A 25,730-nucleotide genomic window follows, 5' to 3' on the forward strand; every position below is an offset into this window, starting at 1 on the left:
TATGATCATAACGGGGACACTTTACAACCTGTTTCTCCGTGCTGTGTTTTCGCTTAACACCGTATTTTAGTCACATATTTTACATGTGCAAGTAGGATACCTTTGAACCTTTGTATTTCGGATAAATGTTTCAGTTTTTCAAAGCTGGTCAAGCCGAGAGCTTAGAAATATACACTAAAATGTACAGTAATTTTGTGTAAATTACCGTCCCACAACTACATACAATGAATCACGAATATTTATGACCGAAGTCGATCTTTATTACATTTTCTGTGCAGTTTTATTCTTCATAAACCAAACATTTTTGTTTGGATTCCTGTTGATACTGTATATAGCAGTTACACCCAAGCTTGTGGTTTCCGATTTGCGACTTTTTTTCCCTCTACCTCTATAAGAGATACTATTTTTCCTCTTGATTTCATCCAAATACGTCCGGTATGTTGCTGAGCCTTCGTCATTAGACATGGGTTGAAGCGTCTAGCTACAGTGAAATGAATACTAAATTTAAACAGCTAACACGTCGACACAGTCGAGTTTATCTGGAACCTCCTGTGATGAGACATTTCGTGTAAAGCCGCTAGCTCGCCGGTGGACTCCGAGCACGAGGTGAAAGCCTCGAGCGGTCTCCCAGCTGTGGATGGTCGCGGGCCCATGGCCACCAGTGTGGCTGAGAGCATTGCCTGCGTTGCGGTGGAGCACCACGCAGACGTGTCAAGGCGAACGTGTTCTCTGTGTTGCGACACAAAGTGGAGACCCCTAACTCCACACAGCACAGTTTACAGCGCATACAAAGTATCGCAGTCATTTCTCGCTTCAGGAAGCTATCATCTTGTGAGCTGAGGTGACTGCCTCATTTTTTACAAACAAAAGAATGTTTCAGGTGTTGGCTGGCAAACGGTAGGTGACAAGAGTCTGTAATTGTCTCTTACAGCTTAGCCAGTGCATACTATACGACATTAAGGCAAAACAGTGGTAGACGTTAAATATCTGTCAGGGTGCTTTCAGATCGCAATGCCCAGTTGGTAGTATAAGAACTGCTCTCATTTGGATTTAAAGCGTTCACGTAGTTGCCAGGTTAGTGAGTGAGTTCGTTACTGCAGATATCTGTTAATTAGTTGTACTCACCAGCCAGAAGCTGTAAATATAAACATAAAGGCCTAATATCTCCTCGGAATAGTGGACCCTGCTTCTTGAAATGATTAGGAACATTTTGTACAGAAGTTATCTCCTGCAAATAAAATGTTAGTCGCAGCTGCTGTAGCCATATCGGGGAGAAATCAGTTTCGTAGCCTGTCAGGGAATATGGAGGTATTTTAGGATATGACAAAACGTTGCGAAGAGATATTTGTGACAGGTTAGTTACCTGCGTAGAACGCTTGACATCGTCACGTCGTCTAGGATCGACGTTTGGAAACGGAATCAGCAAATGAGAATCGAAAGAATGAGATATGACTCAAAGGAATTACAGACATTGGCTGTAAGCGGGAATTGATTGAAACTATGGGGGTAGTTGTCTGCCCCTGGTAGATGAATGGTCAGGGCGATGGACTGTCATACGTAACGGCCAAGGTTCGATTTCGAGCTGGGTCGGAGATTTTATCCGCTTAGGGACTGGGTGTTGTGTCGTCCTTCTCATCCTCATTCCATCCCCATCGACACTCAAGTCGCCGAAGTGGCGTCCACTCGAAAGACTTGCGCCAGGCGACCGGTCTATCCGACGGGAAGGCCCTAGCCACACGGAATTTTAATGGGGAAGTTGAAAATTTGTGGCAAACCGGGAGTCGAACCCAGGTCTCCTGCCTTACTAGGCAGGTACTCTGACCACGAAGCCATGTGGACTCGTGACCACTCCAAATGCACTGACTACCAAAATTCTCAATTTAACCACACTACTAGCGTAATGTCCCTTGCCCATGATCCATAAAGAGAGAAATGAGAACCTCTGACCCCTGTCACGAGCTTCCTGCGAGTGTGTCTCCATTTATACTCAGCAGGCGTCGAGTTCGCCTGCGAATCCGGCAACAGCTCTTTCCAGAGCGAGAATGTTAACAATGAATGCCTGTTGACATAAAATTGTTAATAGTAATTAAAATACAGATATTGAACCTAGGGATTTTGTGTCCTGCGTCAGACTTAGTGGACGACTCCCACTCCTATCAAATACGATAGCAGTTTCTCAATAGCAGCGCCACCTCGCTAGGTAGACATAAATCTAAGTCTACAAGATGTCCCAGCTTCCGCAGTATAATGAAACTGATCTACAATTTTACTCGGGCATTCTCTCACCCTTTACATTATTACTCTGTGAGTTCCTGGGTGCAACGTGTTTGTAAGATTGCCGCTTCTGCGTTTACGTGGCAGAAGAACTCTAGCAGACACAGCTGTGCATACTATTTCCATATTTTTGTAGCCCTGAAGAAAAACATTCGTGCTCCTCGATTTGATTCGGACGAAGAGATGTGCGCCTGGGTACAATCGTGGTTGAGAAGGCAACAGCGAACATTTTTTCGTAAAGGCGTTGACTGTCTTCACTCACAGTGGCGCAAATGTATTAACAGTTACGGTGATGACTTTTGAATTAATGAATAGTTAACTTACTGTTTCCCCATATGTGTCTCATTTGACAGCTCCTTATAGAAGCTCTTGGTGTACTTAGAACCTCATTCTACTCTTCCACTTAAGATAAATCCACTGCGGTAACAGAAATCGTCCGATAGCGATCTGGACGTATCCGCGTAGAGTTGTCAGTGCTAACAGACAAGCAACACTGACTGAAATAACCACAGAAATCTATGTTGAACATACGACGATCGTATCCGTTAGGGCAGTGGGGCGAAATGTGGCGTTATCGGGCTGCGGTAGCACACGACCGACGCGAATGGTTCGAATGGTTCAAATGGCTCTAAGCACTATGGGACTTAACATCTGAGGTCATCAGTCCCCTAGACGTAGAACTACTTAAACCTAACTAACCTGAGGACATGACACACACCCAAGCCCGAGGCAGGATTCGAATCTGCGACCATAGCAGAAGCGCGGTTCCGGAGTGAAGCGCCTAGAACCGCTCGGTCACAGCGGCCGGCCCGACGTGAGTGCTTTTGCTAACATCACAACATCCGCTTGCAACGCCACTCCCAGGCTCGTGACCATATCGGTTGGACCTAGACGACTGGAAAATGGTGGACAGGTCAGATGATTCCCGATTTCAGTTAGTAAGAGCTGATGGTAGAGTTGGAGTTCCCACAAAGCCATGGACACCATTGTCAACAAGCCACTGTGCAAGCAGGTGGTGTTCACATGGAGTAGAATGAGCCTTCTGGTTCAACTGAACCGATCATTGATTGGAAACGGCTGTTTTGCAGACCATTTACAGCCATTCCTAGAGTTCATGTTCCCAGAAAACGATGGAATTTTTATGTATGACAATGCACCATGTCACAGGGCCACAACTGTTCGCGAGTGATTTGAAGAACATTCTGGACAATTCGAGCGAATGAATTGGCCACCCATATCGCCCGACATGAAGTCGAAAGAGAGTGATGCTGTAGGTGATTAAGGGTATGAAGAGGCTAAACATCAAAGGTCATCAGTAAGAAATCTCTGTGTACCTCATCTGGCTGCTCATAGAGTTAAACCTATGTGCATGTGTGGAAACGCGCCCGTAACGTTTGCGTAACGTGTTTCATAGCGGGACTTTGGTATCAGATAGGTATTCACCTAGTGGGATGTGGTAAACCGCCTAAAAACCACACCGGGGCTTGGCGGATTACCAGCCCTCGTCGTTCATCTGCGAGTAGGCTTCTATGCGAGTCATTATCGCCTTACCGAGTCCCGGTTAACATGGGCGGACATCCGGGCTGATAAAAGACAGTGACCTGCTCTCTTTTTCTAAAAGTGTACAGTGCACACAATGGAACAGTAGTAGGAAATATTTCATTATCTGGTGTCTCATTCGTTTTCAGCAGCTTCAGTATCTTCGTAACACGCGATACTTACAATATTAACAACATGCATAGTGTGGAGATCAAACGATTATACCCCACAAGCGCTCTAGCTGCTCAAGTGCACCTTTAAACGTGTTAATCTCAAATTTAGTCTTTCTTATTGTTGTCTCTAGTTCTAGAGGATTTTTTTTTTCTACCCAGTATGGGATTTTCCGCACGACTAAAATATTCTACGATTTTCTGAAAGATCTTTTGCTAAGGGCTGATCGTGCGAACGTAGACGTTCCATTTCATGTTTAGGATTCCCTAACTCTCTGCTCGGTTTCATTTAGATCTTAATCACGAGGTTCGTCGCTAATCCTGTGAGGCAGACTTTCAGCTCCTATAAAGTGCAGGTAGCGAGTTCGAATCTCGCCTGGGACATAACTGGGGCACGTAAACGTGCCGTTGCTGAGTGTATACTTGCTTGCTGAATATTTACTCATTTTTTATAGGAATGCGTCTTCGAATGAATTGCCCAGTATAATGCAAGCGTGAATGAAGAATTTTCCACTATTATTTGAATTTTTTACATTGTAACTGGCCTATTTCAAACCGTGTATCATTTTTAAGCGAACACTGTACATATAGCTTTGTACATAACCATTTTGCGTTCACGCGGGGTGCAATGCTCGCTTGCGATCGACCTAACAAACGTAATTGGTCAATTGCAAATATAAATAATAACTTCACAGCCCGCTTTCATGTGGACTATGAGAAGTATAATATTCTCAAAACAGGGGATCCACCCGGCGGATGGTGACATAAATCCGGCCCGCCTCATTCGTGATTCTCATATGCTTGGAAATGTTCCTTACACGTGGCACCTCTGCGATTATTGTTCGACACCGAAACTGTTCCTGTCTACGGAGCTTTCTGATCATGAGAAGGAGAGTCGTGAGTACACACGATATTCTTACTTTGCTCTCTAATGCCGTAGGTATTCCTGAACTGGGTGCCCCTGCCATTGACCCGTTCCTGGTACGAGAGATGCTGCTGGAGTACCAGCAGGGCGACGTGGAGGGCAAGGTGCTGATCAAGAACTCTCTCGCCCACGGCCTCAGCGACGTCATCGTCAAAGACGTCAGGTACGTGAAAAATACATTCGCACTTTCGTTACGACAAAAGGTTTCCATTTACATTTCCTCGTGAAAACAAATCTACTGCATCGAAGGCTTGGCATATTTCTAGTGAAACACATGTCATCTTCCCAGTCACTTCCTTTTTACGTAATTTACAGACAACCTCCACTTTTTCTTTCGTCTGTCAGGCCCCATTTTCTTTTATCTATATTTTATAATGAACGATAGTGTTACTCTGTCCGAACCTTGCTGACCTTACTCCACTGTCTCTTGATTTCCACTAAGGAACACATATTTAACCAATAACTCCGACATATTTTCTTATAAATATTCTAGTTTTGAATTATGTTGTCATCTTCAGATACGTCACAGCTGCTTGTAGCCCATAGACGTCCTCTCGACTTACAAACATGAGAGGCTGTCAGACGACAATCTAAAACGATTAAGGGTATTGTTCTTAGTAAAAACAATTGCACAATGTTAAGTCTGCTATCTTAGGAGAAAAACGTTTTTGATCCACAGCCCACCGAACACGTCAGACGTGTTCAGTGCAAATGTTCACAAATGCAATGAGCGGAGAACGCTACTCATGATGATGGTCGCTAGATGTGCCCCTTCAGCAGTCATTCGGCACTAGTACCACAGAGCATACACTATTTGATCAAACTTAACCGGACGCCTATTAGTGGACATAAGTATGCGCTGCATCCACTCTTCGTCTTCATAGCGTCTTGAATTCGGCTGGTGACTCGACTTTCAGAGGGGTGTCTGAATGTCTCAGGAGAAATGGCAGCCCATTGATCCTCAAGAGCCGCATCTGAAGGTAGTGTTTCGGGAGCTGGGATATATAGCCAAGTCGACGTTGTAACTCGTCCCAAAGGTGTTCTATTGGGTTCAGGTCGGGACTCTGCTAAGAAATAAATAACCATTGTTTGCAAACTGTATCCCTACGGTAAGAAGCAAAAAATGTTGTTCATGTCCATATGCATTTCGTGTTTCCTTAAGCGCAATTAGGGGAACCACACATTAACCAGGAAAAACATCCACATATTATAACACCATCTCCTACGCACGTCACTGTTGGCAGCAGACATTATGGTGGGTAAGACCATCCTGACATTCGCCAAACCCAAATACTACATCTACATCTACATGGATATTCTGCAAATCACATTTAAGTGCCTGGCAGAGGGTTCATCGAGCCCCTTCACAGTTCTCTATTACTTGAATCTCTTACAGCGCGCGGAAAGAGCGAACACCTGTATCTTTCCGTATGAGCTCTTATATCCCTTATTTTATCATCGTGATCGTTTCTCCCTATATAGACCGGTGTCAACAAAATATTTTCGCATTCGGAGGAAAAAGCTGGTGATCGGAATTTCGTGAGAAGATTCCGTCGCAACGAAAAACGCCTATGTTTTAATGATGTCCACCTCAAATCCTGTATAGTTTCGGTGACACTCTCTCCCCTATTTCGCGATAATACAAAATGTGCTGCCGTTCTTTAAACTTTTCCCATGTACTCCGTCAATCCTATTTGGTAAGGATCCCACACCGCGCAGCAGTATTCTAAAAGAGGACGGACAAGCGTAGTGTAGGCAGTCTCCTTAGTAGATCTGTTACATTTTCTAAGTGTCCCGCCAATAAAACGCAGCCTTGGCTAGCCTTCCCCACAACATTTTCTTTGCGTTCCTTCAATTTAAGTTGTTCGTAATTGTAATTCCTAGGTATTTATTTGAATTTACGGCCTTTACATTTGATTGATTTATCGTGGAACCGAAGTTTAACGGATTCCTTTCAGCACTCATGTGGATGACCTCACACTTTTCGTTATTTAGGGTCAACTGCCAGTTTTCGCACCATACTATATCGTTTTGAAATTTGTGTTGATCTTCTGATGCCCTTTTTAGTCCATAAACCTTCGCACTTTCGTTACGACAAAAGGTTTCCATTTACATTTCCTCGTGAAAACAAATCTACTGCATCGAAGGCTTGGCATATTTCTAGTGAAACACATGTCATCTTCTCAGTCATTTCCTTTTTACGTAATTTACAGACAACCTCCGCTTTTTCTTTCGTCTGTCACCTTCATCTGCAAACAACCTAAGACGGCTGCTCAGAATGTCTCCCAAATCGTTTATATAGATAAGGAACAGCAAAGGCCTATAACACTACCTTGGGGAACGCCAGATATCACTTCTGTGTTACTCGATTACTTTCCGTCAATTACTTCTAACCGTGACCTCTCCGACAGGAAATGACGAATCCAGTCATATAACTGAGACGGTGTATGGATGCAGAGTCTCACGGCGATAACATTGAATAAAATGTTCTCGGGTTTCCAACCCCGTCAATTGCATAAAACTACACGAGCTTTCGGCCAAGCACTCCTTCGCCATTGTCAAGTGGTGTGACTGCCAGTGGGCTGTTGGTGAGCCCTTATATACGCTAGCTGCCGGCTGTGACGTCACTGGTGCCACTGACATTGACATATATGGGCATGTTTTGAGTCGGCGTTCGATTTGCCCTCTTCAACCACGCGATCGCTGGATTCCACGCAGCCCTGAGCTGCAAGCCACCGTCTCTATTTAGGGTGTTTGCGGTAATTTTTATTTCAATAGCTTCCTTTTTTAAACTGTCCCAATTAAGCAATTGACGCGGTTGGAAACCCCAGAACATTTTATTCAGCTGAGACGATATTCGATAAGCGCGCAATTTCGCTATAAGCCGCTTGTGTGGTACTGTGTCAAAAGCCTTCCGGAAATCCAGAGTTCGGAATCAATCTGAAATCCCTTGCCAATAGCACTGAACACTGCATGCGCTTAAAGAGCTAGTTGTGTTTCCACAAGAACGATGTTTTCTAAGTCCCTGTTGACTGTGTGTCAATAGACCGTTCTCTTCGAGGTAAACCATCCTACCATTCGACTGCCATAGGACGCAGGGTTTTTCATCGTTCCATATCACTCATATCCAGTCATCTGCTGTCCAGTGGCATCGGTCTTTACGCCGCATCAAGCATCGCTTAGCGACAACTACAGAAATGTATTGCGTGTGAGAATCTGTTCGATCACTGAACCGCATTCTTTTTAACTGCCTACGAGCAGTAATTGTGCTATCTGAACTGCTAGTAGCACTTTGGAACTCACGGGTTATTCCTTACCCTGATTTAATGCAATTTTTACAGCCATCCTCCTCAGTGCCCGGTACCTCCCCGTCCGTCAGTACATGAGATCTGTCTGGCGTTGCTTTGGCTCTAGTTCTTCCTTCGTGTTACTGCTTCCTAGTCACTTCACCAACTCGGCGTCTTTAGAAGGGGCGACATGTCCCTGATGGATTTTTACTCGGATGACATTCAGTGACCACTGCACGTTCCAATCCATTCAGCGCTCCTGGCCGAAGCATTGTGTTGTTACTGCTTCTCTACTGACAACAGTTTCCTTTTGTACTGGATTGTGTGACTCTCGTGACGTATTACTTATGAGGATCTGGACAGCTTTAATCAAACAGTACAGTAACGGCACACCATAATAGCACCTGCCTTGCGCCTCTGTTCCTTCCATTGCAAAGCAGCACAAATCGGCCATAGACGGGCATCGTAGCCCTTGGCCAAATTTTTAACCCTTAATCTCTAATTACAATTTGTCGTCAACATCTATAAATAAACCAACTACCAACATTTTACAAGCTCTCTATTAGTTTGGTGTATCACCAGCCCTTCCGTCGCAGCTCGTCCGTTGCAATATGCACCTAGGCCATTCGTCCAAATTCTCATCTTCAGCTGTCTTCCCTCACAGCAACGATCACTTAACTTATATCAAAGACACAGTAGTATTTTACGCAGAGGTGTCGTAAAGTCGCCAGTTTACAGCTAAGCACTTTGAGGTAATACTGCTGTATTAAGTACTGCAGTTTCAACGGAGTTATGTTTATCTGAGTAACTGCATATTCGTCAGTTTCCTTGTAATTTGGTATTTCAACGCCTGCTGTAAAGTGTCTCAAAAACAAAAACTCATTTCGTGGTTTATGATTCGCTATCTTAAAGAGAGTATTCGCCAAATGTGGAAAGAAGTAACGTAAGTGCTAACCAAAGACGCTTCTTTTAATGGGCGTGCTGAAAACCTGTTTTCCTGGAGAGCGTAACAGGCGAGAGTTCTGGCTGCGAGTGATGACCTTGCAGCCACCAGCCATGACCTGGACGTAAATGAGCACATCATGAAGTAGTACAGGCTTGGGTTGGACTGCAGCCTTTACACTTTTTGCAGAAGTGTTATTATCACATTCAAGATAGCATAAAGTTGACATTTTTATGATGTTACTCGGAAGAAAGAACGCGACCGACACCTTGTTATACGTCTGGCACTGAACGTATTTCGTTTGAAACAACAATACCCTTTCTTTTACGTAAAGCATTTCGTATGGCATTTATCACAGCACACTTAAAACAGTAGAACAATTCTGCAAAATATATCTCTCCTTCAGATCTTTATACTGTGTCGGAAAGAGTGTCCCACCGGACAAAAAGTTTATACTATTACACTTTTTCCTGACGTTTGGGGACCCATCGTTGCAGGTTCACTTTGCAACACGTGAAACAAAACACTTGCTTGTATGCATATGATGACGTGCTGAAAAATAGTGCCTGTGTTCACGATTTTTTAGGTCTCCATCACTTTCTGCAATTAGCGCTATATCATAGGAAAGTTGCAGCATGTCTACCTTATCTCGGTAAATTGTTACCCATATGTTTACTTTCTCTCTCATCCAGTCGATTGCCTTCTGTATATACAGATTAAATAAGTATGGGGATAGGTAACAACTTTGTCGTAGCCATTTTTGAATGCTAGCTGTTTCTTCTTTATTACTACAGCGAACTATTCCAATTTCTCGTATGTAGATTCTGTAAATTAGTTTTCTCTCTCTAATGCTTATTCCTGATTGGTAAAGGACACTGACTAATACATTCCAGTTGACATTGTCGAATACTTCTCAAGATCTGCAAACGCTTTGAATGTATTCTTACTGTTATTCAGCTGTTTCTCTATCACTTGCCACAGGGCCAATATTGCTTCTCTTGTTCCCATAGCTTTTCCAAATTCGTACAGGTCTTCAGATACGTATCCCTGTATTTGTTATCCTGACAATACTGTCGGTGACCACTTTCGATGCATTGCATATTTTCGATACATGACACACCAGGCTCAATTTTCAGTGTTGTTCACTCGTCCTTGCATCTGGTTTTTTGCGTAGTGGTACCATTATGTATTTAACAACGTCTTCTGGTAACTATACGGACCAGTAAATATCATACACCAGCCACAAAGTGCCATCTTCGCTTTGTTACCCAGCTTTTTAAATAATTCTCCTTGTATACCATTAACACCCGGATCCTTCCTTTCTCTAAGATCCTGCAGTGCTTTCTCATAATCCTCTTTCCCATAATCCTCTTTCTTAATAGAAGCTCCTACATCATCCAGCTCTACTCTTTCTTCCTTTTCGATAGTCAGATTGCTGTTATCACCTCTGCATAACTGATCTAGCCATTCCTTCCATCGTTACACTATAATTTCCTCATCATATAGTAACGTTCGATCTTTGTCCTTAATGCTCACTCTTTTTCCCTTTCTTGTTTCGAAGAACTTCTTTACATCTCTGCAAGCCATGTCAGTTCATCCTGTCTTCAGCCTATCATCTATATATTCACAAATTTCTTTTAAATGCTTTTTTTATCTTGTTTTGCCCTATTATTAATCTTGTTGCTTAAGCTCTTACATTTCTGCATTCCTTCTTCAGCCTTCGAGTTTTTATACTGTCATCTATCTTTTATTATATTCACGACTTCCTGACTTATCCACTCTTTCTTATTCTCCCATTTCTTTTTCCCCAAATCACCTCTGCTGATTTTAAAATGCATTTTTTTTATTTTACTCCATTTCTTTTCTACCCCTTTTCTGGTATCCTCAACGGTATCGTTTGTTCGTACTGTATACTGATTTTTGGCAGATTCATCTTTAAGCTTAGATACCTCTCACCGTCTTCATCTTTAATCCTTTGAGTTTCTGCTACCCTTCATCTGATTATTGAAGCTTATCTTACCACTACGTCTATTTGTGCCCTTCGTGTATCCCCTGGGGCTTTCCACATATGTCTCCTCCTCGGATATTGCTGGAATGTAGTATTTGTTACGATTAATTTATATCGCACACAGACCTCTACAAATCTCTCTACTTTCTCATCTCTTTGTCTCAAGCCGTATGTACCAATTGTATTTCCTTCAGTTCTTTCTACTACTGTTGCATTACGATCTCCAAATAAAATAAGGTTCCCTTCGCACTTTATTTTCTCTTTCATTTCACTTAGCTCCTTATAAAATTTTTCCACCACATCATCTTCCTCCTCTGTTGTTCGAATATAGACTTGAATTATCAGAGTATCCTTTCATTTAGTTTCAGTTCTTACTTTAATTAGTCGTGGCTTGTATTGCACGAATCCCTTGACTCTGCTTCCCAGTTTCTTATGTAAGATTATGCCCATTCCACCATGTATCCTGGTGTATTGTCTGCTGTGCCAGAATGGATTACTCGATAATTCCCATGTGGTCATTTGGTCATGTTGTGATCTCGGAGGGGTGTGACACTGACACATGCCTGAATAAAACTCCAAAAGGTACCACTAAGAAACCCCCCCCCCCCCCCCCACTTCGGTAACATCCTCAGTGCCACCTGACTGTCATTGCTGAGTACTTCAAAAATGCACCTCTACAGAGACACTGTGACAAGAATCCTAGGCGTCTTCAAGCAGGCTATGGGACTGCTCTGGTACCTGCTAGTAGGCAGGGGGAATCAGATGGGTGACATGGGGTCGCCTTCCTGCAGGCACGTCTGTCTCTCATCACAATTTGTCTCTGTACACGCACAGTTTTTAGGAAGACGGGTGGCACTGAGAGGGTTGTCGAACTCTGAGGTCTTAGAGGCGCCCTATGCTGTTTTACTCACTCATGTGTCAATGTTGAACACCTCTGAGACCACGTCAAGGTAGTTGCGAAACAAACACCCTTTGCTGCTTCAGATCGCGTTCAAATATCGTAAACTGCTTTTTATCGGTTCCTAGTGGTTCCACCCTGAGCACCATGCCAAAAACTCCGGTCGCACTGCCCTCCATAGGGGTGAGATAACGTTCGAGGGGATTGCTGCTCTACAATATACTTAGAGAAAGGTTATATCGTCCGGAGGGTGCCGGCAGTGCGGCAGTGTCAAGAGTTGTTAAGAACCTCGTCCTGTTGCACATCACACTGCAAACTGTCGTCTCGAAGCGCGAAATGTGCGGTAACAAACGCCCCAACAAAAGGGGTGTTTATTGACGATCTTTATCACCACCTGAGGGCTTTTCGTGTCGATTCTTCGTAGCAGGGTGCCCGTAATACTTTCCTCGGACACCCGTGAGAGATCTGCGTTTTTTCAACGCCGGGTGTCGCTGTTCTTACCTCCATCTCATAGACCTCAAAAGAAGGGGTAAAATGTGGGCAAGAGGGTGAGACACGTCCACTATGGCGCTGGACAGAATTGTGCTGAAATATGGTGTCATTGTGACATCATTAACCCACAAAATACCTCACATAGACTTCTGAACGCCGGCCTTTCTTCCGCATGAGTCGATACCTTGTTGTTTGAAGCGTCGCTAAGCCTGATGGTGACATCGCAGGGCACCACGCTTTTGCAGCATCACAGAGCAATGTTGTTGGCACCTTTGAGTCAAGGTTAAAGCTTCTACGTCGCAGTGTGTGTTGTCAGTGCTAAAAGCACCAATAAACGCCTTTTATTTGTTTTTCTCTTATCAATACAACGCTTGTATTCAATAGCGACTTCAGAATGGAGGAGATAACCTATTCCTTGCAAGTCACAGCAAACAGTGTATCCGCTACCAAAAGTACGGGACACCAGCCTCTCCTGCAAGCAAGCAGAGAAGTCCGATTTGCTGGTTCAAGGACAAATGATATTACTGCCATTGCCCAGAAGGTTGCTCTTCCCTCAACTTCTCCCATCTCCCCTCCTCCTGTCCCACGTATTATTTCTTCAAATACAAGCATAAATTACATAACATCTCACATTATTGTAATCCTATCAAGCACTTTACTTCTGTATGAGATCTTTCTTCAGTCATTTGACCATTTCAGATCTTTCCTCAATCGTTTGTCCATTAATTTAATCTTTATAGTCTTACTTCACACTGTCAGTAAAGTTGTTTATCCACTGCACAAAAACAAACTCATGCTTATCTGTATGCCTTCTTCCCCAGAACCGGCTGCTATGCAAACAACACCTACTACCGAATAAATAGTGGCGTTAGCTCGTATCATTGAAGCACAAGATTAAGCCTTTTGTTTGTTTTGTTACAGGATGAACCTGAATGATGGCGGAAAATTCCGTTTTGAGGCCGACGTGATATTCAAGCGTTTACTTCTCGAGGGAGAATACAAAGGACAAGGCAAAATCATCACCTTCCCTATTGATGGCAAGGGTGTCTTCAACAACTCGATGAGTAAGTATCTCACTCCATTCACAAACAAATCGCTCACATACAGGGTGCAACAGTTAGAACTGTAGATATTTTAATTGGTGACTGAGAACAACTTTACATCAGTATTTACCATACTTTCAAATTAATAATTACAGATATTAAGAGTAGTATGTTTTTGGGTTGGTTAGTACCTCCAAGTACACGTGGCAAGAGCAAGGCATTAATTCTTATTTTGCGCGTTAATTCTTATTTTGCCTTGGGCAGGTGGTCAGGTATTGAAGTATACGTGGACACAAAATGGTTAACCTACAATGACAAGGGTAGTCCTCTTAGTGATGCAGTACAACCGCGCAGGAAACATCAGGCAGCAAATTATGTAACGTGTTTGTGGGAAGACTTCAGTGCAGAGAAAAAACAGCCAACATGCTGATGTGTGTTAATATTAAGGTACCACATATAAAATACCCGCATCTATACACGTTACACCCTGGTTATTACAAATAAGACTCAAAAATACACACAATTAGGTTGTTGGTAGAAAGAAAGCGTCTGAAGACAGTGGCTAGGGACAGATACTCTGTTATGATCTAATGGACACCTAAGCAGCCGGCTGCTGTGGCCGAGCGGTTCTAGACGCTTCATTCCGGAACCACATTGCTGCTACGGTCGCAGGTTCGAATCCTGCCTCAGGCATAGATGTGTGTGATGTCCTTAGGTTAGTTAGGTTTAAGCAGTTCTAAGTCTAGGGGACTGATGACCTCGGATGTTAAGTCCCATAGTGCTTAGAGCCATTTGAATCATTTGAACACCTAAGCAGGATTATAAGTTCTTATGTAGAGACAACTTGAAGAGGATATGCAGCTGTTGACGGGAAGGTAGAGCTCATGTCGTTCTTGAATCTTAACGTTCGAGTGAGCAGATATCCTATTGTTCAAAAATGTTCAAATGTGTGTGAAATCTTATGGGACTTAACTGCTAAGGTCATCAGTCCCTAAGCTTACACAGTACTTAACCTAAATTATCCTAAGGACAAACACACACATCCATGCCCAAGGGAGACCTCGAACCTCCGCCGGGACCAGCCGCACAGTCCATGACTGCAGTGCCTTAGTCCGCTCGGCAGATATCCCTTTACTGTTGGCAGAAGCTACAATTATGTGTGTCAGACTAAAGTAGCTGGGTGTATTCTTTGAAAGTCCATACTGATAGGATCTATGAGGTTGGGTAGGTATTGAGAAGTGGAAATGGAAAACGTTCTAAGTGCCATTTCTTTCTTTTTTTTTTTTTTTTTTTTGGGTTCTCGGTAGTCTGTTGGATGTCTCTAGATTTGTTCCAAGTGTCAAATTATGGAGAAAATGTTTCAAACATTCGTTACAAGTTGACGCACGGTGCTTCTACCAAGCAGTGCTTCCCAATGGAGTTCCAAATGCGACATGTCACTAGCTACTCTAATTATCCAGATACGGTTTGAAGATATAACACGTAAGTTTATGGTAATGGGTACAGTATTTTGAGCTGTGATAGAGGTTTTGCAGTTATAGAGAAACGAAGACCTTTGTTCTGCGAGATGTACACAAGATTATTGACTGAAGGCTATACAGCCACTCCAAGAAATTCCACTACAAAAACGTGACTCTTCGATTTCACTGTTATCAGTATAGGCTTGTGGTATTTCCAAATCCAATCTGATCAAAGTGTCACATACTTATCCATCCCGGATAGCTATATAAAAATCTTGATTTTGATGCAGGAAAATGGAAAAATATCGATCTACTGAAAAGAGGAAAGACCATGGCATATGTATACCATACCATACTTCATCTGAAAGACCAGCCATGTTTATCAACTGCAGAACAGAAAGACCTGTTGACGATGTTGCCATCTCTCCCTCCACCCCACAAGGAGTTTTACGACAACATCTGATACCAAGAATGGAGTCCTGTATATGATAGAGGTCTATTGAGAGGTTTTTTTGTGAATTTAATTTTGTTACACTCTTACAAAAATAACATATGTAAAGGAAATGATAATTAGTTATTATTGACTACAGTTCTACTTGTTAAAATATTAGAGGAGTATTTCTGTACTTGTATTATCATAAATAAAACGTAGTTATGAGATAAGTTTGGTGAAAAATCAAGACCTCTTGCAACTATATCTTTCACCGTGTGTTATTGATTTATCAGTTTCTATCGCTTGGTTCCTGGGTATAGGTACAGGTCATGTAGACTTTTGGTAGTAACATAGATAGTCATTCCGGCAGGAATTAATGGAGTCTCGTATGGAATGGGCAGCACACTTCTCACAAAGCATTTGTTAAGAATAGTCAAAGTTGTTATGAAATTAATGAAGAGAAGTAGAATCAAGAGCAATGGCTTGCTTAAAATCAAAACTGGGAATGTAAAAGTAGCACAAAAAGTTAACATGTGCTCCTATGTTAAAACCATAATTACACATCATGGCCAAAAGAAGGAACCCATCAGAGGCGAATTAGCCTCTGGTAATATTTCAAGCAGTTTACATTACTTCACAATGTACAGAGCTTCGCACTCGTCTGGTGTTGCTGCATTTCTACAGTGAAAAAGCCTACTTTTGGATATGACATTTGTACATGTCGGAAGATTTTAAAGATTGACATGTGCTGAAGCCAGATCTTTTGCACTGCCACTTGAAAATGGTCCAAAGGCTGAAACTTCAATTGTGAAATAAATAATTTCTGTAGTCAATGGCGAATATTATATCCTTCAAGAAATTCTACATGATTGTGAACCCTGACCATAAGAAGTTACCTTCGGATGTATTTGATTTAGAGATAAGAAAAATAGTTTATCTTCATTTTTTATCATTTATTAACACATTACATAATTGTGTTTGGGGAAAAAGAAATATTCTCCCAATAGAGGTCTGTATTGTAAGAATTACGCCTGGTGTTGATTTAGAATTTCATATAAACTTATTTGAATAATTTCATATTTTAATGATTTTTTTCTCATGCTATATAGGTAATCATTTATTTTGCTTGCATTACTAAAGCTTTTCCCAGAATATAATGCAAAACATTCTTAATATCTTGATTAAAGCTTCCCTCTGCATAGCCTGCAAAGATTTAAAATTAATATTCAAAGATGTCAGGTTCATGAGACATAAATAATCCATCATAATATGTTGAACATATTTTGGGTAATATATTGTAATTTAACTATAAATAAAAATTATATTGCAGAAGTCATTTTATTGCATTATATTTTCAAAGAAATTAAGCAGGCTAATGTGTCTGGGAATAATATAATTTCACATTAACAATGCAGCAATATGATATTTTACAATGTTTACTCAGTTTAATGTTTTTCCCTCGAGTAAAATCCAGCAAGAGACTAGACTACATCAAATTCATGGAAAATGTTTCATATAAAGTAATAATTTCATTATATGCCCATATACACCAACTTCATCAACGTATCCAAAATGAAGTTTTCACTCAGCAGCAGAGTGTACACTGATATGACACTCTCTGGAAGATTAAAACTGTGTGTTAAACCAAGACTCAAACTCGGGACCCTTGCCTTTTGTTGGAGAGTGCTTTACCGATTGAGCTAACCAAACCCGACTCACGAACCACCCTCACATCTTTACTTCCGCCATCACCTCATCTCTTACATTCCAAACTTCACATAAGCACAACTGCAAAACTTGGAGGACTAGCACTCCTGGAAGAAAAAATATTGTGGAGATGTGGCTTCGCCACAGGGAACTTTGTCTTTTGTGGGAAAGTGAAAGTCCAAAAGGTAGAAGGTGAGGTACCAGCGGAAGTAAAAGTGTGAGGGAGGCTCGTGAGTCGTGCTTGGAGAGCTCAGTCAATAGACCACATTCCACTGAAAGCCAAAGGTCCTGAGTTCGAGTCTCGGTCCGACACACAATTTTAATCTGCCAGGGAGTTTCTTCATCAATGTTAATGTCCATAATTGTCAAAATCATCCGTTCACCTACCTCTCATACTTTTTTTCATTGTGACATCTTTGCTGATTTTGAACTGACTACCTCTATATGCCTTACAGCATGTCATGTCCTATGGTTTACTCATCACGCGGTGTTGTGTTTTTATAGTCTTTCTTTATGCGTTCTGCCAGATACACTTTTAGTTCTTAGTTCATTTTATCATTAATTATTTACACCTATCCCATTTGAACACTTAATTTGTTAAGTTTCCTTTTACCACAAATGACAATCGATCATCTGAGCAACGTTGTCATTAAGAAAGAAATATCCCAAGCATTGTCAGGAAATATATCATTATTAGTCACCTCTCCATAATAATTTTATTGGTTGAGTAAAATTTGTTTTAGGCATTTGAAACTATTGCTGCTAATGTGATGTTTTAATGCACCCTCCAGGGAACCTCTTAAAGATACTCTATAACCAAATGAATAACTCTCACCTCTTCAATCAGTCAGAGATCTAATGCGCTCACCACGTTTTTGAAGAAGAAGCAAATAACAATTGGATTTATTCTTCATTTATTACTAGTCACATGAGAAATCAGACTGATGTAGACACTCTATTCTGTATGCATTCAGCCAACATGTATGTCGCAATAACTGTTTGCTGTTGAGATATTTTATTCACATCACCAATCGATCATAGGAAATAAGTTTGAAGCTATCTTGCGAACTAATACTACTTTCTGGCTTGCAGCTGATGTTGTGGGCACGTTCAACGTGACTGGAGAGTACTACCAGAGGGCTGGACGTCCATTCTTGAAACTGACTCGCTTCTCCTTCCTGCCAGAGGTGGGCACCATGAAGATATACGCCTCTAACCTCTTCGCAGGGAACGACGAGCTCAGTGAGTAATTTATGCAACTACTAAAGTAGGCGGCATTAACAAATTTCGACTAAAACAGTGTCCACATTTGCCTCCTACCATTATATCGTTATTTGTAAGTCAGATAAGCGTTGTTAAAGTGGCAAACTATTACAATACAGTTTTGAAGGACTCTGGTTTAGCGATGGATAGGAAGAGACACTGGGTGATCGGTATTAAGCACTGAATGAAAATTCTTATAACCAGAACAGCAGTGTTGATGATTGACTTTCATTGATATCAACTCAGCAATTATCACTGTGATGTAAACTAACTGTAAGAGAAATGAATCAATATACTTGTATCAGAAATTTTAAATCATAGATGTGAACTATTAAGCAATCAGAATTGTGTAGATATCTGGCTTAGAAACAGATAGGAAGAGAGAGAGGATGATCGGTATTAGTCACTGAATGAAAATTCTTAGAATCCGCATAGCAGTTAATGGTTCGCTTTTACTGACATCAATTGCAACCAAAAAAGTCGAAGCAATATGCAGGGCGAGTCACTTACTATTACCACCAAGAATAATTCCGAATGTATGATAGGAGCCGAAACGTTTGTGGAACAACAGCTGCATGGGACAATATGGGCCATAATATGCCATTGGTTTTCTGTTGCTAGGTGGGGTCGCTTCAGAGATATGGAGGCCAACTTTTTTTTAATGGGTTGCTATAGTTTGGTACTTATTTGCTGATAACGACTATCGAGACGAATCCAATTATGTGTAACAGTAAGATCTTTGAAGGACTACGAAGGTCACAAAGGTGGCATGAACGTCCATATACGGAAGTTGTTCGAGGTGATGACCATTGGTATCAATGCAGTGCTGCAATCTTCTTCTCATGGATTGACTGGTATTCATTATCACATCAGTACTTACGGAAGCACATGATCTGACAATTCTCTTCCGCTTATCTTCAGGTGTAGTTGGAACGTCTTTATAAACAATGTCTTTTACGAATCCCCACAAGAAAATATCCAGAGGCATCAAGTCTGGAGAACGAGCCAGCCACGACACATCTCCTCCGCGTCCAATCCAACAATTAGGGACTTATCTTTGCAACTCATTCCTAGCCATCAGCGAAAAATGTGGTGGGCATTCATCGTGTTGATACTACATTCTGTTCCTTGTTCCTAAAGGTATTTCTTCCAATGACAGACAATGTTTCTTGCAGGAATGTGGCGTACTTCGTACCATTAAGATTTCCTTCGACGAAATAGGGGTCTATAATTCTGTCCTCCAGAATCCCACACCATACATTCACTGACCACTGTGTTTGGTGTGCAACTTGCGGCTGCCAACATGGATTTTCAGTTGCCCAATAATGCATATTATACAAATTAACATTTCCATGGTTCGTGAATGTAGCCTCATCAGCAAATAAAATCAAATTAGTAAATGTGTCATCCCCTTGAATATGAAGTTGAACCTCTCGGCAGAATTCAATGCGACGCATACAATCCGTACCAGTTAATTCTTGGTGGAGACTGATATGGTAAGGATGATATTTATGGCGATGTAGAACACGAATAACACTGCTCTGGCTCATGCCAGATTCCCTTGTGATTTGACGCTAACTAACACAAGGATCACGAACAACAGTGACGAGAGTACCAATTTCCATTTCCCCGTTAGTAACTTTCCCTTGCTGTATATGTTTCCGATGCGTTAAAGATCCAGTTGTTCTCAATTTATCATACACACATTTAAATGTACGACGTGTATGGTGAGTACGTTGAGGATATCTTTCAGCGTACAAGTCTCTAGCTCTCACTGAATTCCATTGGCAGTCTCTGCAGATGACAAGCATATCGACTTGTTCTTTGAATCGACGAAACTGGGGTTACCGTCCCTATTAGTATTGTATTACGAAACCGTCGAATGGCGTTTAGTTGTCAATGGCACGTTAGATTGATACGTCGTATTCGGCGAATATTTATTATTCGTACGATGTACGAGAGAGAATTGTCACAGCATGTGCTTCGATAAGTGACGAAGTGATATGGAATACCACTCAATCCATCATAAGAAGATTACAGCACTGAACTGATTGCAATTGTCATCACTTCGAACACCTTCTGTAAATGGACGTTCATGCCACGTTTTTGACCTCCGTTGACCTTCGTTGACCTTCAAAGACCTTACTGTTACATATCAATGGACTCATCTCGATAGCCGCTATCAGAAAATAAGTACCAAACTATAGCATCCATTAAAACTATTGTTGCCCTTCATATTTCCGCCGAGACCCCATGTAGCAACAAAAACCCAACGTCATATTATGGCCCCTGTTGTCTCACGCAACATTTGTCACACAAACTTTTCAGCTACTATCATACTTTCTGAGCTATTCTAGGTGGCAATATTTAGTGATTCTCCCTGTAGACTAGAAAAAGGTGAAATCGTTCTGTATGAAAGGAAAATATTCGATAAATGTTTTAAAGAAACTGAAAGGAAAATTTTCTCTTGATCCTCTGCTGCCTTCACTACTTCATCCCTCAGAGTTACACATTCTTCTTCTACTGTATTCCTTTCCCCCATTCCTGTCAATTGTTCCCTTATGCCCTCCCTGAAACTCTGTACAACCTCTGGTTTAGTCAGTTTATCCAGGTAGCATCTCCTTAAATTCCCACCTTTTTGCAGTTTCCTCAGTTTTAATCTACAATAGATTGTGGTCAGAGTCCACATCTGCCCCTGGAAATGTCTTACAGTTTAAAACCTGGTTCCTAAATCTCTGTCTTACCATTATATAATCTATCTGATACCTTCTAGTATCTCCAGGATTCTTCCATGTATACTACCTTCTTTTATGATTCTTGAACCAAGTGTTAGCTATGATTAAGTTATGCTCTGTGCAAAATTCTACCAGACAGCTTTCTCTTTCATTTCTCTCCCCCAATCCATAATCACCCACTATGTTTCCTTCTCTCCCTTTTCCTACTCTTGAATTCCAGTCACCCATGACTATTAAATTTTCGTCTCCCTTCACTACCTGAAGAATTTCTTTTATCTCATCATACATTTCATCAATTTCTTCATCATCTGCAGAGCTTCTTGGCATATAAACTTGTACTACTGAAGTAGGCATGGGCTTCATGTCTATCTTGGCCACAATAATGCGTTCACTATGCTGTTTGTAGTAGCTTACCCACACTCCTATTTCTTTATTCATTATTAAACCTACTCCTGCATTACCCCTACTTGATTTTGTATTTATAACCCTGTATTTGCCTGACCAAAAGTCTTATTCCTCCTGTCACCGAACTACACTAATTCCCACTATATCTAACTTCAACCTATCCATTTCCCTTTTTAAATTTTCTAACCTACTTGCCCGATTAAGGGATCTGACATTCCACGGTCAGATCCGTAGAACGCCAGTTTTCTTTCTCCTGATAATATATATACATATGGAAGAGTATTCAAGAGAGTAGTCGATGGAATCATTGTGGAAACTAATAGCCAAAATAAAATAGCTGATATGAGCATACTCTCTTTCACAATCTAAAGGTGGCAGGGGTAAAATACAGGGAGCGAAATGCTATTTACAATTTGTACAGAAAGCAGATGGCAGTTGAGTCGAGGGGCATGAAAGGGAAGCAGTGGTAGTGGTTGGGAAGGGAGTGAGACAGGGTTGTAGCTTCTCCCCAATGTTATTCAATCTGTATATTGAGCAAGCAGTAAAGGAAACAAAAGAAAAATTTGGAGTAGGTATTAAAATCCATGGAGAAGAAATAAAAACTTTGAGGTTCGCCGATGACATTGTAATTCTGTCAGAGACAGCAAAGGACCTGGAAGAGCAGTTGAACAAAATGGACAGTGTCTTGAAAGGAGGGTATAAGATGAACATAAACAAAAGCAAAACGAGGATAATGGAATGTAGTCGAATTAAATCGGGTGATGCTTAGGGAATTAGATTAGGAAATAAGACACTTAAAGTAGTAAAGGAATTTTGCTATTTGGGGAGCAAAATAACTGATGATGGTCGAAGTAGAGAGGATATAAAATGTAGATTGGCAATGGCAAGGAAAGCGTTTATGAAGAAGAGAAATTTGTTAACATCGAGTATTGATTTAAGTGTCAGGAAGTCTTTTCTGAAAGTATTTGTATGGAATGTAGCCATGTATGGAAGTGAAACATGGACGATAAATAGTTTAGACATGAAGAGAATAGAAGCTTTCGAAATGTGGTGCTACAGAAGAATTCTGTAGATTAGATGGGTAGATCACATAACTAATGAGGAGGTATTGAATAGAATTGGGGAGGAGAGGAGTTTGTGGCACAACTTGATTAGAAGAAGGGATCGCTTGGTAGGACATGTTCTGAGGCATCAAGGGATCACCATTTTAGTACTGGAGGGCAGTGTGTAGGGTAAAAATCGTAGAGGGAGACCAAGAGATGAATACACTAAGCAGATTCAGAAGAATGAAGGCTGCAGAAGGTACTAGGAGATGAAGAAGCTTGCACAGGATAGAGTAGCATGGAGAGCTGCATGAAACCAGTGTCTGGACTGAAGACCACAACAACAACAACATGAGTATGTGTATGATTTTGACAAAACAAAATTAGCTACGTACTTTAGAAGGATAATTTCTGATACTGGAGACACAGAAATCAGTAAACTGGAATTTTCTTGATAATTAAATTTGTTGCTGTTCTACATTATAATACTTTGTGGTATTTTTCTCTCATGCCAAAACTTATTCATTGTCTAGACAAAAATGTGTGATATTATGACTGAGAGTCAACTATGAAAGTCTCATAGACATCTTGTTAAACGATTATGATTAACTGTAACAGTTTCATCTCACCCCTCCTCATTTACTTATTCTCTTGAAAAACTCATTGTAAAAGGTGAACTTTATTCTGAGAATGACAATGGAATTCAAAAAATACCATTTCGACATTAGCATATCTATATTACATCTTATTCAATGTAACTTTGCCTATGAAACATAAAGCCTTGTAGCTATTTGCTAATATGAAAAGGGATATTAAAAGTCTGGAAGGAAAGTCAAATGAATCTGAAAGCTAATAAAAAATGTTTTGTCTTTAATAATTTCTCCTACATCACAGACAAGCTGTTGAACAGAAGTAACTAATTCAACACAATTTTTTACTGGTCAGTATGTATCCAAGGACAGTTTATAATGAAATGTATACAAAAATCATATAAATTATATCCTCCAATCATAATATTTCTTAAAAATGTTTAGATTATATTTTCAATGATTTTTAGTGCGAACTGAACACCAAACAGAAAGTTACAGTTCCTCTTTCAGCTGTCTCAGCTTGCTGTTGCAATGCAACACTCAAGTAGCACATTACATGATTTTCAAATGTGGAGAAACAGCCAGGATGTTCACCTACTGTACAGTACAGGGTGATTCATCATTATATGTTAACCCATAATGTGAAAACTTCTGGGAGTGAATAATTGGGAATACTAGTTCTTTCAAAAAATCACTTTAGACCTGACTTTGTAATGTTCCCCTATTTGCTCATTTTGTGGATCTCATCATCGCAGTTCAGCATGCAATACTGAAATACCCTTCATAATAAACAAATTAGAGTTGAAACTACTCTGTAGCATTGAAAAAATCACAACCATGGAGACAACATGACACATGATTCCAACTCTTCTTGCAAATTTACCACTTCCCAGCTGGTAATTTCAAGCAGCTTTTATATTTTGTTATTATCATTAACCTATGAATACAATGAAGTAATAATTAAATTAAGTTATCTAGAGTATAGTCACTAATGTTTCTGGCCATTTTAATGCCTTACCACTCCCAGTACAGTTGAGAATGAATTATGACATCCAGCAGCACTGCTTTATAAAACATTTTTAGCGACACATCGATCCTGCTACATTGTGGTGTAAACCTGTAGTTAAATGATTACATTTCATGATGTGTAGCTGGTGATATTTAATAATCATCATGGTACTTGACACAAATAAAGTATGACATGGAATACCATAAGGATAATAAATAATAAATCTAACAAGGAAGTTAAGAATGATTTGCAGAATAACCAAACTTCACACACTTGCAGAAAACAAAAGAAATGTATTCTACAACATAGTCAAAGGTTACTTTGTCTTAAATAATTAAACTTTGTGAAAAAATTAAATGACGTAAACATTAGATTATAAATTGAATCAGAATAACATAGAGAACAAGGTGAACACTTTTTAAAGTGAGGGAACACTACCAGCTATAGGATGAAATCATATTAGAAATTGAGCTACAGAACTGTAAATGATGTCATTATCATACAAAAGTTTCTACTTTACAAAGTAGTAAGGAACATTAGAGTTTAACACCAGACTGATTATGAGGTCATTAGAGACAGAGCAAAATGAGAAGAATTGGAAGGACACTAGAAGGTCTCTTAGGACCTATCCTCATATATGCCACACTTAATTTATGATCATTTTAAACAAATTTGAATAACTGTACATGAATTTGAACTGGTGTTACCTGAATGTGTGTCAAGTGAGTTAACCAATGCACCTCCTCACCCAGTCAAGAAAAATTCAAGGTCCTCAAGAAACAAAAATAAGAACAGATTAAGAGAAAGTAAAGAATCATGAGAATAAATAAATTGCATGAAAGTGAATATTACAGTAATTTGGGAGTTCGTTGTCTGCAAATTACAGATACTTTAAGTAACCTTTTTCTTGTCAGTGACAGATACTTTTACATCAGATACATCTTTAAGGTAATCTGAAGTTTCTGAAAAGAATGTTCCAAAATAAGTTGCATAAAATTCATATATGTATTACATCTTCCAAGAACTATTTGATATTATAAATTCGTTTAAAACAATTTTTCAAGGACAAAACATGTAACTGACAAAATAGTTAAATCTTGTAGATCTGAAATTTGTAACAAATTTAATACTTGTACCGTTAACATCTTCATAAATCTAGTCTGCCAATTAGGTATATAACATATTCTCAGAAAGAAAGACTATTTCCAAACATCTCTTGATTCATATTATTTTTTAAGGCCAGTACAAAATGGTTTAGAAGTTTAGATGTTCATTCTCATTGCGTTCATGATGTACCACTCAAACCAAACTGGTATTTTCCCATTTAGGTTGTTTTTTATTTTAATTCTTTCTTTGCTTCACAACTGGTTTGAACTTTTTAAGCCATTATGAAGAACTTAGCTACAAAAAGGAGATGTAAATATAAAAATGGTAGCTTAGTCATATGATACATTTGTGTTAGTTTGCAGATGTATCTGTTCTTGATGTTTTGATTATTTGTGCGTA

General features: G+C 40.3%; 1 protein-coding gene across 1 annotated transcript in view; it reads left to right on the forward strand.

Annotated features, from left to right (window-relative positions):
* The window catches only part of LOC124596171 (putative beta-carotene-binding protein), a 58,626-nt gene that overhangs the window by 21,829 nt on the left and 11,067 nt on the right, over nt 1-25,730 (forward strand). Inside the window, exons 3-5 of the mRNA XM_047135208.1 lie at nt 4,924-5,071; nt 13,458-13,600; nt 18,272-18,421. Of these exons, the coding sequence (XP_046991164.1) occupies nt 4,924-5,071; nt 13,458-13,600; nt 18,272-18,421 (441 nt within the window). The remainder of the gene's footprint in view (nt 1-4,923; nt 5,072-13,457; nt 13,601-18,271; nt 18,422-25,730) is intronic.

Source organism: Schistocerca americana, chromosome 2, assembly GCF_021461395.2.
Source record: "Schistocerca americana isolate TAMUIC-IGC-003095 chromosome 2, iqSchAmer2.1, whole genome shotgun sequence".
Lineage (NCBI taxonomy): Eukaryota > Metazoa > Arthropoda > Insecta > Orthoptera > Acrididae > Schistocerca > Schistocerca americana.